This window comes from Sorex araneus, chromosome 3 (genome assembly GCF_027595985.1).
Source record: "Sorex araneus isolate mSorAra2 chromosome 3, mSorAra2.pri, whole genome shotgun sequence".
Taxonomy (NCBI): Eukaryota; Metazoa; Chordata; class Mammalia; order Eulipotyphla; family Soricidae; genus Sorex; species Sorex araneus.
In genome coordinates, this window is record NC_073304.1 from 122,353,890 (window position 1) to 122,368,380 (window position 14,491).

Consider the following 14,491-nt stretch of genomic DNA (forward strand, 5'->3'; position numbering starts at 1 on the left):
GTGCGTTGCTGATTACTTGGTGTTTGTGGTACTCTGGATGTCAGTGGATGACTTAATGTGGGTGGGGTGTTGGCTTGGGTTTTCTTTGTGGGGGGGGGTTGGGGAGTGGGGTGTGTTGTCTGTTGTCTTTATCCATCTACACCAGGCGCTGCATTCGATGCATCTCCACAGCGTCTTCCATGAGAATGACTCACTCCAGTGACCACAGAGTGGGGTATGAGGGATCAACGTTTCTCATCCAGCGGTGATGGCTCTCTTGGCCCCCAGAATATCCCCAGGGAGCCCCAGGTGAAAATGTAAATGGGAGTCAACTGGTAGGATGCAGGCATAGGAAGGAAAGAAGGGTGGAGTGGGTGGGGCTGAGAAAGCCGCCCTCTGGAGAGCAGTTTGGAGTTCCGGGGAGTAGCTTGGGACCCCCCCTCCCTGGAAGTGAGTGAGACTCAGAATACTGATACTGACCTGGAATCGAAGGCTTCCTCCCCGTGTGGCTCTCGGTGAGAGCTAAACCTGAGGGACTGTGATGTGCCAGGAGCTCGGAAGTGAGTCCACCTCTCGGGGGACTCCTGCCTACTAACTTGCTCCGTCCTGAGCGCAGCCACCGTCTGGAGTCCCTCACAGTGCTCCCTGTTCTTAACAGGAGAGGCCCAAGGTGCTGATGAACCAGCTTTCCCAGTGTTAGGCGCTTCAGGGAACAGCCAAGCCAGGACCCAAGTCCAGGCAAGAAGAAGGCTGGTTCTGTCTGTCTGTCTGTCTCTCCTCTCTGTCCTCTCTCCTTCTCTCCGCTCTCTCCCCACTTGGTAATGCTTGAGGGACCACGTGGGGTACAGGGCATTGAACTTGTGTCCACTACGTGCAAGACAAGCACCCTCCTTGCTGTCTGTCTCTGGTCCCTGAATCTGCTCTCTTGGACGCTGTGCTAAGCCTTGGGACAGATGCCTTAAATTCTAGGCTCTTCTGTTTTGTTTCGGGGTTTTTTTGTTGTCAGAATTGGGCATAATTATTTATTAGGAAAGGATAGCTTCTGTTTAATTAGTCCTTGTGACATACTGATTTTTACGGGTGCCTTCCCTGTTTGGGGCTACCAGGGACCCTTTGTCTACATTCCAGACTGCCCTTGAATGTTTCAGGACTAACCCTCACACCGTCTGTCTCACAACCAATCCACTGTCTTCCTTACGTGAGCATTGGGGATTCTAGGAACCGGCCCCAAGAGATGGGGATAACCCTTACTAATTGAGAGCTTTGGTTAATTGGGGTTGCATTGGGTAAGACTTTGTAGTGTAAACTCTCAAGGAGAATTTAACTTCCTAATAGAGCATCAACCTCTTTTCACCCCAGATCAGGTGGCTTTCTTGGGGCTGGGAGATCTCCAAGTGACTCACAAAATCTAGATTCTTACCAACATTGTCTTTACACATTCTTCTGTTTGCCCTATACTAGGACTTTCCGTTTTTTCTTTTTTCAGAAAGCCTCTCCACTCAGTTCTCATCTGGGTTCCTTTGACCTAATTGAGTACTTAAAGGGGCATGTGTGTGCAGCCCCAGACTTGGGTCCGGGTCACTGCATGTATGTAATGGAGGTGGACAAGGTGTTCCTCACTGTAGCCTGTGAGAGCTGCGGTAGGGGAAACAGCCGCCAGGAATGAGGACTGCGTTTGGGGGAAGGGAAGGGTGAGTTGTCAGTGGTGAATGGAAGTGGTCCTTGTGTGCGTGGAGAGACAGGCCTGGCTGGCGGACTCTGCATTGTTAACAGGGTTCCCTGTAGTAGCCTGGTCTCACGCCAGAGGTGAGTAACTTGTCTGGGGTCAAACCACCTGAAGGACCAGGCTCTAGGTTTCCATCCAGGTTCTCTTGGTTTTCTGTGTTCTTGATCTGCCTTCTGTCCACGCTAGCTATTGGTGATGTCCAGACACAAGTTGTTTGCGCCTCCTTGGTTCAAGTACCACCAAGAGTGTTGTAATTACACCTTACAACAGCCCGGTTGAGGTGTCTGTCCACAAATGATGGGAGATGGAAAACCCTGGGCTTTTGAGAGGTTTGCCCAGACTCACCTAACCTTGTCACATTGGGCTTGGGCGGGAGGAGGGGTTGTTGCCCCAGGCCTGGCTCTTCCCTGCCCTCCCTCCCCCTTCTTAACCAGCTCTGCAGGTTCATTCTAGGCCTCGGTATCTTGCCCTGGCCGCCGCCCAGGGGGGTCTGTTCTCTAGTGCATAGTGAACATTTGTCTAATCTCAGGAAATTCTTGGAACACCCCCTGTAGCGCTAACATTGTCCACCTTGTAGTGACACTACACAGCCCACGGTTGCCTAGATAGGAGGTAGGATGAAGTCTGTGCTGCATCTTTCTGAACTTCACTGAGCTTTAAATAAAGCATTTTAATGTACAGCCATAAAACTAAGGGTGGCATGGTGTACTCCCAACAAGTTCAAACTTAATTTTTCTGCATTCTTTCTTGTTTTAAATGTTGACTAACTTTATATCCCCTTTCCACTTTACATTAAATTTCCTTATGGCTTGTAATAAGATCTCTTTCTTTGACTTTTTAGTAAATTTTGTTGAAAATGTAGAACATGAACTGTGAATGCCTTCATCCAAGTGGTCATGCTGTAGTTCACATCAGCTGGTCTTGGCAGTCATTCCGGCTCTTCATTTTTACCATACTTTGCGCAATACACATCCTTGGTGTATTTTTGTGCTACTGGTGGGGGTGACTTTCCTGGTTTAGTTTTTGTTTTCTGTCTTCTCGGTACTTCTGCAATAAATTTAGAGAGTGGGGTTTTCATGTCAAATGAATCGAGTGATTTTCAGTGCTGTGTATCTATCTATTGCCAAGTTGTTATCTTCAACTTAAAAATGAAATCTCCATGTTGTACAGTTGACCGCCAACCACTTGAGGCTTGATGAACTGCAACTCCTTGGATGCAGTGCATAAGAGCTTGGGTCAGCGTGGGAAGTAGAATGTCTGAGAAATTCTGCTGGTGGCACTGGGGCATTCATTGAACCCCACGGTCAGGAATCCAGGCCTTGAAGACTGGGTCCTACCTCTCACCAAGACCCCCAGACCAATTACTCAACGGGGGCTTTATGCCTGTTCTCTGAGGAAACTGGGGATTATGAGGGGATTGCCTGGAGCAGCAAATGACACCTCCCCTCCCCCCAGGGCTGGCCCCCAGGATATTCTGAAGGGACCACAGCATAAGAGTAGAGGGCAACCATTGGGACAGGGGAGAGCCCAAGGGGATGCCAGTTGAAGGGGACCACAGTGGAGAAGAGGCTCAGACACACTTCAAAGCCCTGTGGGAAACCTGCCTTCCTTCCCATCAGGGCCTTCCTGGCGTGGCATAAACTAGGGGGTAATTCTAATTGGACCTTGTCAGTGCTCATTTCTTGGGGTTTCAGAGCCCATATAGGGTGCCCAGGGGACCATGTTGGATGCTCGGGATTGAACCTGGCTCACCCGTGTGCGGGGCAAAATGCCTTACCTGCCGTACTAACTCTTTGCCCCACCCTGTGAGTTGGGGCGGGGGCTTGTCTCTTCCATCTGGGGTCCCTCCAGCCTCCAGAGGAACCTTAATCCATTTTTTCTAAGACAAGCCCCTTCACCTGTTAAATCTCTGCGATCAAAACTTAGTCGATGGTGAGTCAAACCTTTGCCAGGAGCCTATGTCTCACTGAAGCGAATGTTTTAAAATTGATTTCTTAGAGTCGGTGAGCAATGATATTTCTCAGCTCGGTCCAGAATTAATTGTCAGGCAGTTGCCGTTGGTGACCAGCTAGGTTCAGATCCTTGACTCCAACCCCCGCCCCCCCATGTCTGAGGACCTGATTCCAGCCGCTCTGCCTCGGCCCTTCTCCCCATTTCCAGCTACCTCTCTTCTGGGCTGGCCCGGATTACTCATGTCCCTTGTGGCCAGGTGACACTCCTGTGCTGTGAGCTCAGCCTCTGCCTCCTGCGAGGGCAGCTCAAGGGCTGCCCCGGCTGCAGTGCTCAGCTGCCCTTCTACCAGCCTTTCCCTACTCCTCATTCTCGGAGCTGTAGACATGCTGCTCCTACAGGCTTTCCTCTGTCTGACAGGCGTTGTCTACTCAGGAAGTGTTCGAATGGAATTTACTAGAACATGAAGTTGAGCTTCTGAAGGAGGCTTGGAAAGCCACTTACGAAAGCCCCGGGGTAGGTCGTGCCCCTTGCTAGGCGATGCTCCTGCTGGCTGTTACCCTGAGCCGAGGCAGTTGGTTTCAAGTTCTGGAATAAAGCCAGCCACCTTTTACTGGAAGCCTTCCACATTACTGTATTCTTGTGGGGGAGGAGATGGGAGGTCTTTGCTTTTGTTTTCATTTTCTTTATTAACTGTGACATAGGGTATATTTTGAAACTAATTCCGCAATATCTGCCCTGGGACTTGATGGAAAAGAAGTAAGATAAACCTGAAGGTGGGCTTGCCTGTCTTTAATAAAATACATTTCTTGGCTCCCTGGGGCTGAGACAGCCTAACTGCCGGGAGGACTGGCTGTGCGGGCCCCGTGCCGGTGGTCTTGGGCGGGCTCCTGGCCCAGGGCACAAGGCGGGTGTTGGGTAGGTGGGTGTGCCTTAGTGTCTGTTGGTTCAGATGCGCCTGCAGAAGTCACAGGGAACAAGATCCCTCCAGAAAACGACCTGGTCTAGTCACAACAGGGATCTTAGCTCTTCACAGCCCAAGGAATGTGATGTGGTCACATGCTTTTCTTTATTGTTGTTTCGATTCATCTTTTGCCTAACCTGTGGAGGAAACTTAATTCCGTGGCCTGTAGCTCTGGAATCAGTAAACTTGCTGGCTTCCCATGCTGGGTCCAGGCCAGGCGAGGCTATCAGTGACACCGGGATGCGATTACCCAGCCCCACAAACACATCGGACTGCAGAATGCGAACGATGCCTGCAGCATGATCCTAGTCGCTCAGTGTGGGTGAGAAGGCTGGGACTTGGAGTAGTCTCAGGGACTGTCCCTCGGACAGCCTCCTTCCCGCTGGGCTTCATTCTCAGGCCACCTAGTCAGCGGGCAGAGTCAGCACCTAACTCTGGCCTGTGTGCCCGCAGCTCTCTGCCCTTCCTTATTCTTCACCTTGGTTCTCATTTATTTGTTTTTGGGCCACACCTGGCGATGCTCAGGAATTACTCCTGGCAGTGCTCAGGGGACCATGTAGGATGCTGGGGGTTGAACCCGGGTCAGCAGCATGCAAGGCAAACACTACTTGCCGTATATTGCTCCGGTCCTGTGGCTTTCTTTTTTTGACAGAAAAACCACGGACCCGCCTCCATTTTCCTGTGAAGTAGCTGAGCAGCCCAGGTGGGCAGCTAAATCTGTGGGAAGGGAGCAGGGAGTCTCACGAACACCCAGGGCTTCGGTGGGCCGCTTCCTCTGACAAGCACAGACCCAGCCGTGGCCTGTGCGGAGAAGAGCTTTTTGTCTTCCTGACAAGGAGCTGTGTCCACCACTTTTCCATTCTGTCATGCCCAGTGTCTGCTTCCTCTCCAGAACTTTCCTCTCAGCGAACAGCTCCCTCCTGTAAGCGTCTCCTGGGCTTTCTCCCCCCCACCCCCCCCCCCCCCGCCGCTCCCTCTCACTCAGGGCAGCTCTTTTATTTTCTGCCCTTGGATTCCCATAACCTGGGCTTAGACTAGTCTGTTTTGCAGACTTGTTTTCTTTTTCACTTCAGTTGCCATAGTTACCAGCTTTGTATATAAAATGATCATTATTCCCCACCCTTTATTTCTCCACGAAAAGTTTCACTGTTTTCTGATGTGGCCTTTGCAGAAGGAATTTGATGGCTTTTTAATCATTTCCTTTCTGGGTCTATCACCAGCACACACTCTTGCTCTTCTCTTCGTGGCTCTTTCCCTGGAGTCTGGACTGATTGGGTCTTCCGATCCCTCTTTTAATCTGCAGTGTTCTGAGATCGAGAGCCTCTGCCCACTAGCACTGATGACCTAAAAAAGGAAAATAAAAAAGAGGATTATGAGATAGGAAAGAACTGATTGAAAAACCCCATAACTGGTTCTACCTGTATTACTTTGATTGTAATATAAACAAACAAACTGTATAGTTACAAGGGAAGGGTGACGTGTCCAGTCATGGTCTAGAGACCTAGAGTTTTGCCCGTACCATGGAGTCATCTTCATGCCTCAACCTTCAACTCCCAAGCTTTGGTAGACTGTGCCTTGGCAGCAGCAGGCTCTCGGGGCTAGCGACGTGGCCTGCCCATCACCAGTTCTTAAAGTAGCAGAAGTGGCAGAGGCTGTATGGAAAGGTGCAGCCTTTGTTTGGGGGCTACCAAAGACTGTATCCTCCATCGCCCCTTTGTACAGGGACCTGCCTTCAGGCTCTGACTCAGTCACAGATGATCCTTATAGGGCCCTCCCTCTCTCCCCAAAGCGGGCCCCGCCACTACCTCCTCAGCCAAATAAGGGCTGCCTAGACTTAGCATTGAGGGCAGTTGGCATCAAATAATTTCCATGGACTAACTCAGTGTCCATTCATTGCTTTATGAAGAGTATGAGCGTTGTTTGGAGATGCCAGCTACATCTATCTTCTTTTTTTAATGAAACGAAGTTTTATTGAAACTTATTTAGAAAGATGGGGATGGGAGAAAAAGGAATAAGTACATGTTTGAAAGCGAACACTATCTACAGTGAAAATAAGCAAAGAGACCAGTGAGATCATGGGCCAGGGAGAACAGGGGCTTGAGGAGCAGACCGCCAGTCATACCTGCCCTGCCTGCACCTGTGGCTTGGAAGCTTCCAGAAAGAGGGAGCGGGAGTCTTTGGTCCGTAGAACCTGATTCCACCACTTGGTTCTACTTCCAGCCCCAGTGTTCCCACAGACTTCACTTTATTCCTCTCCCATCATTGGTTCCAGTGTTTGTTGCCTCCTCCTCCTCACACCTGGAATTCCCTTCTCCCTGCTGACCCGTCAGCTCCCTGGCCATGCAGGGTCCCTCAGCTCCCGCCCCACCTGCAGACCTGGTGACTCTTCCCCGCCTCCTCCCCCTTGGCGGTGAGGAGTTGGGCCTGGTGCCCCTGCCGGCCTCCTCTCACTGAGACCCCCTCCCTAGGCGGGTGTGCACCTCGCTGGCGCCAGACCTGTGCTGGGCCCACAGCGTACCCTGAACGGAAGCAGGCAGGCCAGGGAGGAAGAGCTTGTCACCTTGACATTTGTGTGCCCTCTCCATGCCGTGCCCTGTTTCAGCAGCAGCCCTGGGGGGCAAGGGGTCGGGCCGCAGGCTGCTTATTTGGGTACAGAGCAGTGAAAACCGGTGGCACTGTGGTCAGGTGGATTAGGTCTGTGAGCCGTGGCTGCTTTCATAGGCAGGGCCGTTTCTCCACGGACCGGCAGGTGCCAGTGGGGTACCGTGTAATTTGGTGCTGCTAGTGCCACGTGGCCACTCAGAGCAGCAGTAGGGACTCGGAGGGGTGAGCCACGTGGCCTCCCGGCCGTTCACCCGCTTGAGCCAGTCATTCTCCAGGTACACGGAACCCCCCGGCCTAGGCGCTGTGCATCGGTCCCTGTGTCACACCTGCCCCATCTTGGCTGGTCTGAGGCGACTCTGCCCTGAGGGTCAAGGTGGGCCTCCTCGTGGGAGTCGGCGGGGTGCCAGCTGCCCTGTTCCTCTCGGATGGGAGCACTTGGCACCTGCCGCCCTTTAACTTGCTGCTTTCCTGTAGTCGCAGGCGGTGTGAATGTGTCCATCTCACTCAAGCTCTCTCCGGTCTTCCTTTGATTCAGGAGAAAGGATCCTGGGTTATGCTGAGGAGCCCTGCTATCTCTGGTTTGTCATGGAGTTCTGTGAAGGTGGAGACCTGAATCAGTACGTCCTGTCCCGGAGTCCGGACCCAGCCACTAACAAAAGCTTCATGCTCCAACTCACGAGCGCCATTGCCTTCCTACACAAAAACCAGATCGTGCACAGGGACCTAAAGCCAGACAACATCCTCATCACAGAGCGCTCTGGCACCCCCATCCTCAAGGTGGCAGACTTTGGCCTAAGCAAGGTCTGTGCTGGCTTGGCCCCCCGAGGCAAGGAGGGCAATCAAGACAACAAAAATGTGAATGTGAATAAATACTGGCTGTCCTCAGCCTGCGGCTCAGACTTCTACATGGCCCCCGAAGTCTGGGAGGGACACTACACGGCCAAGGCTGACATCTTTGCCCTGGGCATTATCATCTGGGCAATGATAGAAAGAATCACTTTCATTGACTCTGAGACCAAGAAGGAGCTCCTGGGGACCTATATTAAACAGGGGACCGAGATCGTCCCTGTTGGTGAGGCGCTGCTAGAAAACCCAAAGATGGAGTTGCACATCCCCCAGAAACGCAGGACTTCCATGTCTGAGGGGATCAAGCAGCTCTTGAAAGATATGTTAGCTGCTAACCCACAGGACCGGCCTGATGCCTTTGAACTTGAAACCAGAATGGACCAGGTCACATGTGCTGCTTAAAATTCAGGGCAAAGCATCTTGGGTGTTTTTTAAACTAGGTGAGTGAACTTTTTGTTCTGCATGAACACTTCCTGGACTGGATTCTGCCTCCTGGGCCCTGGAGTAGGCATCACGGAGGTGTGGGGGGGATGTAGGGCTGGAGGCAGCCGAGAGATGGTCATCACAAGGCCTCCCACCCCCCCCAGGAGGACACACATCCTCTCGATAAGGAGATGTGTGTGACTATTTGAGTTGGGAAGGCTAGAGAAGTCTGAGTGTGTGTGAGCTGAGTCTCAGGGTTTTAAGAAACACATTTTCTCGTTTAATAAATGCTTAATTTCAGAAAATACTAAAGTACAGACACCTATTTATTTCCTATTCCCTCCCATCCCCAGAGAGCAAATACTATCCTTCATATTCCTCCACTCACGTCCATTTCTGTATGGTTTAGGTCAGACTAAACTTAATCTTTATTTCCTGCCCCTTGCACTCATTAATTGAGCAGTTCCCCGTTGGAAGTATAGCTGGAGGTTGCCATTCATCCCGTTATGGTGTCCATGTCTGTATCTTTGTGTGTACTGGGACTGTTACTGTCCTCCCTTACATGCCAGAGGGACCTCCCTTTAAGTCCTGTACACAGTCATTCATGAGGGGTTATATTTACATGGGACTTGCCAAATTTAGTGTATCTCTTTGTTTGTGGGGCACCGTGGTAGGTGCTGGGGTAACGGGAAGCCGGAACCTGCCCCATTCTCATTCTACAGCTGAGATTGGGACACGAGCTAAGAGCTTGTATCCTATTTCCTTATGATGAGAGAGGTATTAAGAGAAATGAAGCATAGAGGGGATGCTTCCCAGAGGCAGGAGTAGAGATTTCGGACCAAGAGGGTGCGTCCCAGGTCGAATAACTAGCCCTCTGGAGAGAACCTCAAGCCTGGGGCCCCCCAGGCCCCTCAGACCAGTTGAGAGATCCCACCAAGTTTGGGTCCATGAAGAATGTGGACATGTGGTAATCAGAGAGTGCACAGAGCTGAGGTAGAAAAGCCAAAAATGTGTACCAGGAATAACAGCCGCAGTAGATCAGTCTGATCAGAGTCTGGCTGTGAGCGAGGGAAGGATCCAGAAATTAGAGAAACGGGACCCTGAAGATGACTTCGGGTTCGGCATCTAGGAGCCAGCTGTCCCCCAAGTAGAGCAGCCTTAAGAATGGTAGCCCGTATGGGCCAGAGAGATCACTGGTGGGAAGGCAAGTGCCTCACGTGTGGCCAGCCCCAGTCTGATCCCCGGCATCTCATACGGTCTCCTGAGCTGTCGGGTGTGGCCCAGCCCCCCCAAAATAGCTGTGGCATGTGTAAGTTGAATTGGATACCGGGAGACCAGTGGCATCGATGATTTCCTAAGCAGAAACCCCCTGGGTTTGCTCTGTGGGAAGAGAAAAGAACCCGAGGCCACCGTCTGTGCTTGGTGTTCTTGGACATGCCGTTTTGCTTCCCCTTTCAAACCGGCAAAGAGCGAAGTCATTGATCCAGCCTCCCAGGGCGAGGGCATGGCCCACTTTCCGTCCCCTCCCTTTCTGCTTGGTGTCCGTAGGGAAGCTGGGTATAAGCCACCCAGATATTTTGATGTGGTCTCAAGATAAGGTGATGAGTTGCCTGGCCGGCTGGGTTTGCAGAACTTGAGGCTTGAGTTGAAGGTGGTGGATTTGGAGGTGAGGGAGGAGGAGGACGCCAGTGGCCACCAGGGAGAAGCCTGTAGACACCCCCCCCCCCCCCAGGCACAGGCCTCTCAGCTCGGCGGGTCCTCAGCCCCTCCCTCTCCCTCAGCAGCAGATTTCTAAGTAGAGCTGGTAAATATTTGGTTGAACCTGGTTACAGCTGTAATGTTCTCATTGAAGTCATATCTGGAGTGAGTCACGGACTCTTAACAATTCTTCATTCTGCAAACATTTCAGTTTCTTTGAGGTGTCAGACCAGTGTATCCTTCCTCCTTACAAGTTAGAGAACATCAGTCCCTAAAACTCAATTTGGAGTAGTGTCATGTTGGACCCCCTAGCAGGGTTGGCTAGACAATGTTTTAATTGTATTTCATGCTGTCGCTTCCCAATTCTTGCTCATCTTTTTCACTTGTGAAAGAAAAACCTCTTAGAATTCAAATTTGCCCTAGGTTGGGAAGGAGGTTGTCATTGGGAAAAGGACCTGAATTTGGGTTAGGATTATGGAGTTGTCACAACTAATTGAGATCAAGGCTCCCGTTTTGGACTTCCATACCTGGGCTGTGTGCTCTTTCACTGACAAGGCTTTAGGTAAAAAGGAGTGATTCTTTTGGGTCAGCGAGGCAGGTGATCTTGAGATAGGAATAGGAATAGAGTTGTGCTGTTTCCCTGACCGCTAACGTGTAAGTCACTTGGCATTCCCTTCACCATCACCTTCCTTGCTCGGTCCTAGCTGGGCATTTAACATTCGTGGATCTGGACGCAGACTTTTGTGAATAGTCAAAAACTTCAAAACAGTAGTATAAAGGAATTCCTAGTCTGGTTTGAGTCGGGAGGAACTGTTGGGTCCAGACCCTTCCCCCACCTCCCACTAAGCTTCACAGATGGAGATGCTCATTCCTCACATGTCCTTCCTAGTAAACGGCAAACCGTTTGCCCAGGATGGCTTAAGGTGCAGAAGATGGTGAGCAGAACTGCAGTGCTGGTGACTGTGGAGCTTGTGTTGCATTGGACACACTCGATCCATAGTTGATGTTGCAGACGGTGCTCTGTAGGCAAAGGCCAGAGCTGCAGGAAGACCAGACAGCTGGGACGGGAGCATCGTGCCTTCCCAAGAGGGCCTTCCTCTGGGCGAGGATTGGAAAGAGTCCAGGGGGTCAATGGTGAGGATTTGGGGAAGAAGGGACCAGTTTGGAGAGTGACGGACTGGGAGTTGGCCAGAGAGACCAGGGCTGCCCTGGTAAGGATTCAGGCCTTTACTGTGAGGAACGTGGGGTACCAGTCTGTGTTTTCTGTCTCATCTGATGTTTCGAAAGGGTCGCCCCTGTGCCTGCGCTGTAGGGTAATCTGTGAGGGCTGAGACGGAAAGAGATTCCTTTTTGCCAGGAATCCAGTGGGGGAATGTTCGAGTCAGCCAATAAAAAGGCTTGTTACATACAAGAAAAGGTACGAGAGAAAAGAAAAAAAGATGACTGAAGGCTTTTTGACCTTGGGAGCCTTTGTAGGGATATCCAGTTGCCACCAAGTAAGTCGGGAACTTCAAGGGGAGGGGTCAGTGTGGCAAGAGAAAGGTCAGTCCAGTCACCTGAAAGTGAGATGCCCCCTCCCCTAGGAGTAGGCAGTCCAGGGAGGCAATTTCAAGGGAGCGATTTACAGAGATTAAAGTGCAGAGGAAATATGGGGTCGGCAGTGTCTGGGGTTAAGTTGTGTGCCTGGCTCGTGGTCAGCCCCTCTTCAGTCCCTGGCCCTGTAGATGGTCTCTCGGCACTAGCCTGGACCTTGGCAGCCTCTCATTACTGCTGGGTGTGGCCCAGGAAACAAAAAGTGGGTCTGGAGAGATAGTCAGTGACCCAGGTTTCACAGTTGGTGGTGCCCCCCCAAAAAAAAAAGCAAAAATAAAGATAAAAGGATATAGAGAACATTTTAAAAAATGACTCTAATCTTCAGGCTGTCCTAGAAGTAGGAAGCAACAGGGGTCAACCATGGCGCGTGTGTGCCAGGAGGTTGAATTACATGAGGACCAAGACTGCACCAGTGGATCAGTGGATTAGAACAGGTGAGAAGTCGCCACTGTTCAGTTCTGGTGGCACTGCATGGGCTGATGATAGATCATGCAGGGGCTTGTTTGGTTTGAAGGATTTGCCACTCTTGAAATGAAGGCCTATGGGAGGTTTGATTCGGGGGCTGTTCCCATGGATTTGGGAGTATTAGGAATTAAAAGTGAGGAGTGTTTTAAATTTTTTAGAATAAGGTATAGTAAATCCTTTTGCCATTGGTGGAAAATACTTTCAAAACCAAGGGGGGAAAAAAAAACCAGTGACTTTTCATAGACTTCCCGAGGAAGGTTACTGTGAGGGGGAGTGGAGCTGAGGATGGGGGATATAATTGGAGACAGGAAAGGGAATTCCTCAGGGTCCCGAGTGAAGGGACCTGTTTGATTCTTCTGGCCCAGGAGCACATTGTGCTTAGTCTCTGGAGCCTCGGGCTGCCCAGAGGGAAGGGGGGGAGGTGGGAAGTGCCTGCTGTACTCTGTCTCATCTGATGTTTTGAGAGGGTCGCCGCTGTGCTAAGCTGTAGGGTAATCTGTGAGGCTGAGACGGAAAGAGATTCCTTTTAGCCGAGAATCTGGGGATAGAACCGTGATTAGAAGGCTCTGGGCTCTTTATTTATTTTGCTTTAAAGATAGATAGATAGATAGATAGATAGATAGATAGATAGATAGATAGATAGATAGACAGATAGATAGGCAGAGAAAGCTTTGGGGACCCAATAAGGGGCAAAATCTGATTCCTAGCTAATTTTATAGTAGACCTGTTGTCAAGCTGTGTAGGAGCCATGAAAATGTTAACATTGCAGCTATCAGGAGCCTTTAATTTGAGGCTAAATGGTTTCCAAATTTTTCTTGTTGGGGCACCACCCTGGTGATGCTCAGGGCTTACTCCTGAGCTCTCTGGGGATCATTCCTGGCAGTGCTTGGGGAACCATAGGTTGTGCGGGGAAGCAAACCAGGATCTGCCATGGGCAAGGCAAGTGCCTCTCTGGACTGTGCTCTCTCTCCAGGACTGGTTTCCAAATTTTCCACAGTGAATTTTCATGTATAGAATTTCCATTCCATGTGCTTTGGATTGGGAATGTGGGATTCCTATGAAAAGAGTGCTGCTTAATGCCCAGCTTCTTCCGGGTGGAAGTGAAGTCCTGTCTGGCCTCACAGAACCAAAGTTGGGGTTCACGGACAACCGGGAGGCATAAATGGTCTCCGAACATGCAGTTACCACAAAGTAACCCAAATCAACTATGTAAGGATTCGGAAGTGGTTCTGGCAGTGCCCTCATTTATTTCAGTTATTTATTTTGCCTATGTTTTAATTGGGGGCATATAGGGGATGCTAACACAAAAAGTTTTTAAAAGTCCTGACTCTGGAACTGAGTTCCATTTCTGTTACTTGCTGTGTGACTTCAAGCACCTTATTTCTCCTTTACGACATTCTTAACCCTCGAAGTAGACAGTGAAGTAGATTGTGTGTCTTACTGAGGTTTTTGGGAGCATCACAAGAGGCTCTGAAGTCGTGCTCTGCCTAAATGCCGTTCTTTTAGTAAGATACTAAACACTTTTCCCAGAGACAAGTATTGTCTTGTTTCTCTCCCCCCTCAAAAGAGTGGATCTTAGTGTCTTCCTTCTTAGGATTACCCAATGACTTTTTAAAAACAAAAAGCAAAAAAAACACCAAAAGCTATTCAAGGCAACTCTGTCCAAAGTGTTCCTGTTTAAAGATTACTCAACTCTGCGACCCATCTCGCCCTTGGTTGTTGCTTTCAGATGTTTAGTAATTCCTAATGGTTCCCACTCGCCAGCCACAGCCGTACCCAGAGCAGGACGCTGGCCAAGCTGATGTTCCAGCGCCACCGCCCACTGCTGCTGGGGCGGGTGTTGTGGGATGAGGGCATCTGCATTCGCAGCCAGGTTTGCTGCGAATACACAAACGCTGGTTACTAGGGCCTTTCGGAGCCAGGTCCTTTGAATGATACTTATTTGGCGAGGGCAGCTCAGGCCTGTTGAGGGAAATCAGATGTTGGTGTGACCGGAAGGGTCATGGAAAATATTCTTTGCTTCCTATGTTATCTGGGTGGCTGCAGGATCAGATTTCTTATTGAAGTAATAAGCGATGTGTATAAATATATATATAAATATATATATCCCTGGCCTAGAGTGCAAAGAAGTGGCTTTGGGCTACCCATCCTGGGTGATGCACGTCAGCCTTTGGACTGTGCTTCAGTGTTTGTTTTATGAGATTGGCAGTTTTATGAGGTTAGTCTTGGGGTGAGGGTGGGGG

At 50.4% G+C, this 14,491-nt stretch overlaps 1 protein-coding gene across 1 annotated transcript in view; it reads left to right on the plus strand.

Moving 5' to 3' along the window:
* STK35 (serine/threonine kinase 35) overlaps nucleotides 1-14,491 on the plus strand; it is a 35,714-nt gene that overhangs the window by 6,591 nt on the left and 14,632 nt on the right. The window contains exon 3 of the mRNA XM_055130476.1: nucleotides 7,759-8,509. Coding sequence (XP_054986451.1) covers nucleotides 7,759-8,471 — 713 coding nt within the window. The 3' untranslated portion in view covers nucleotides 8,472-8,509. The remainder of the gene's footprint in view (nucleotides 1-7,758; nucleotides 8,510-14,491) is intronic.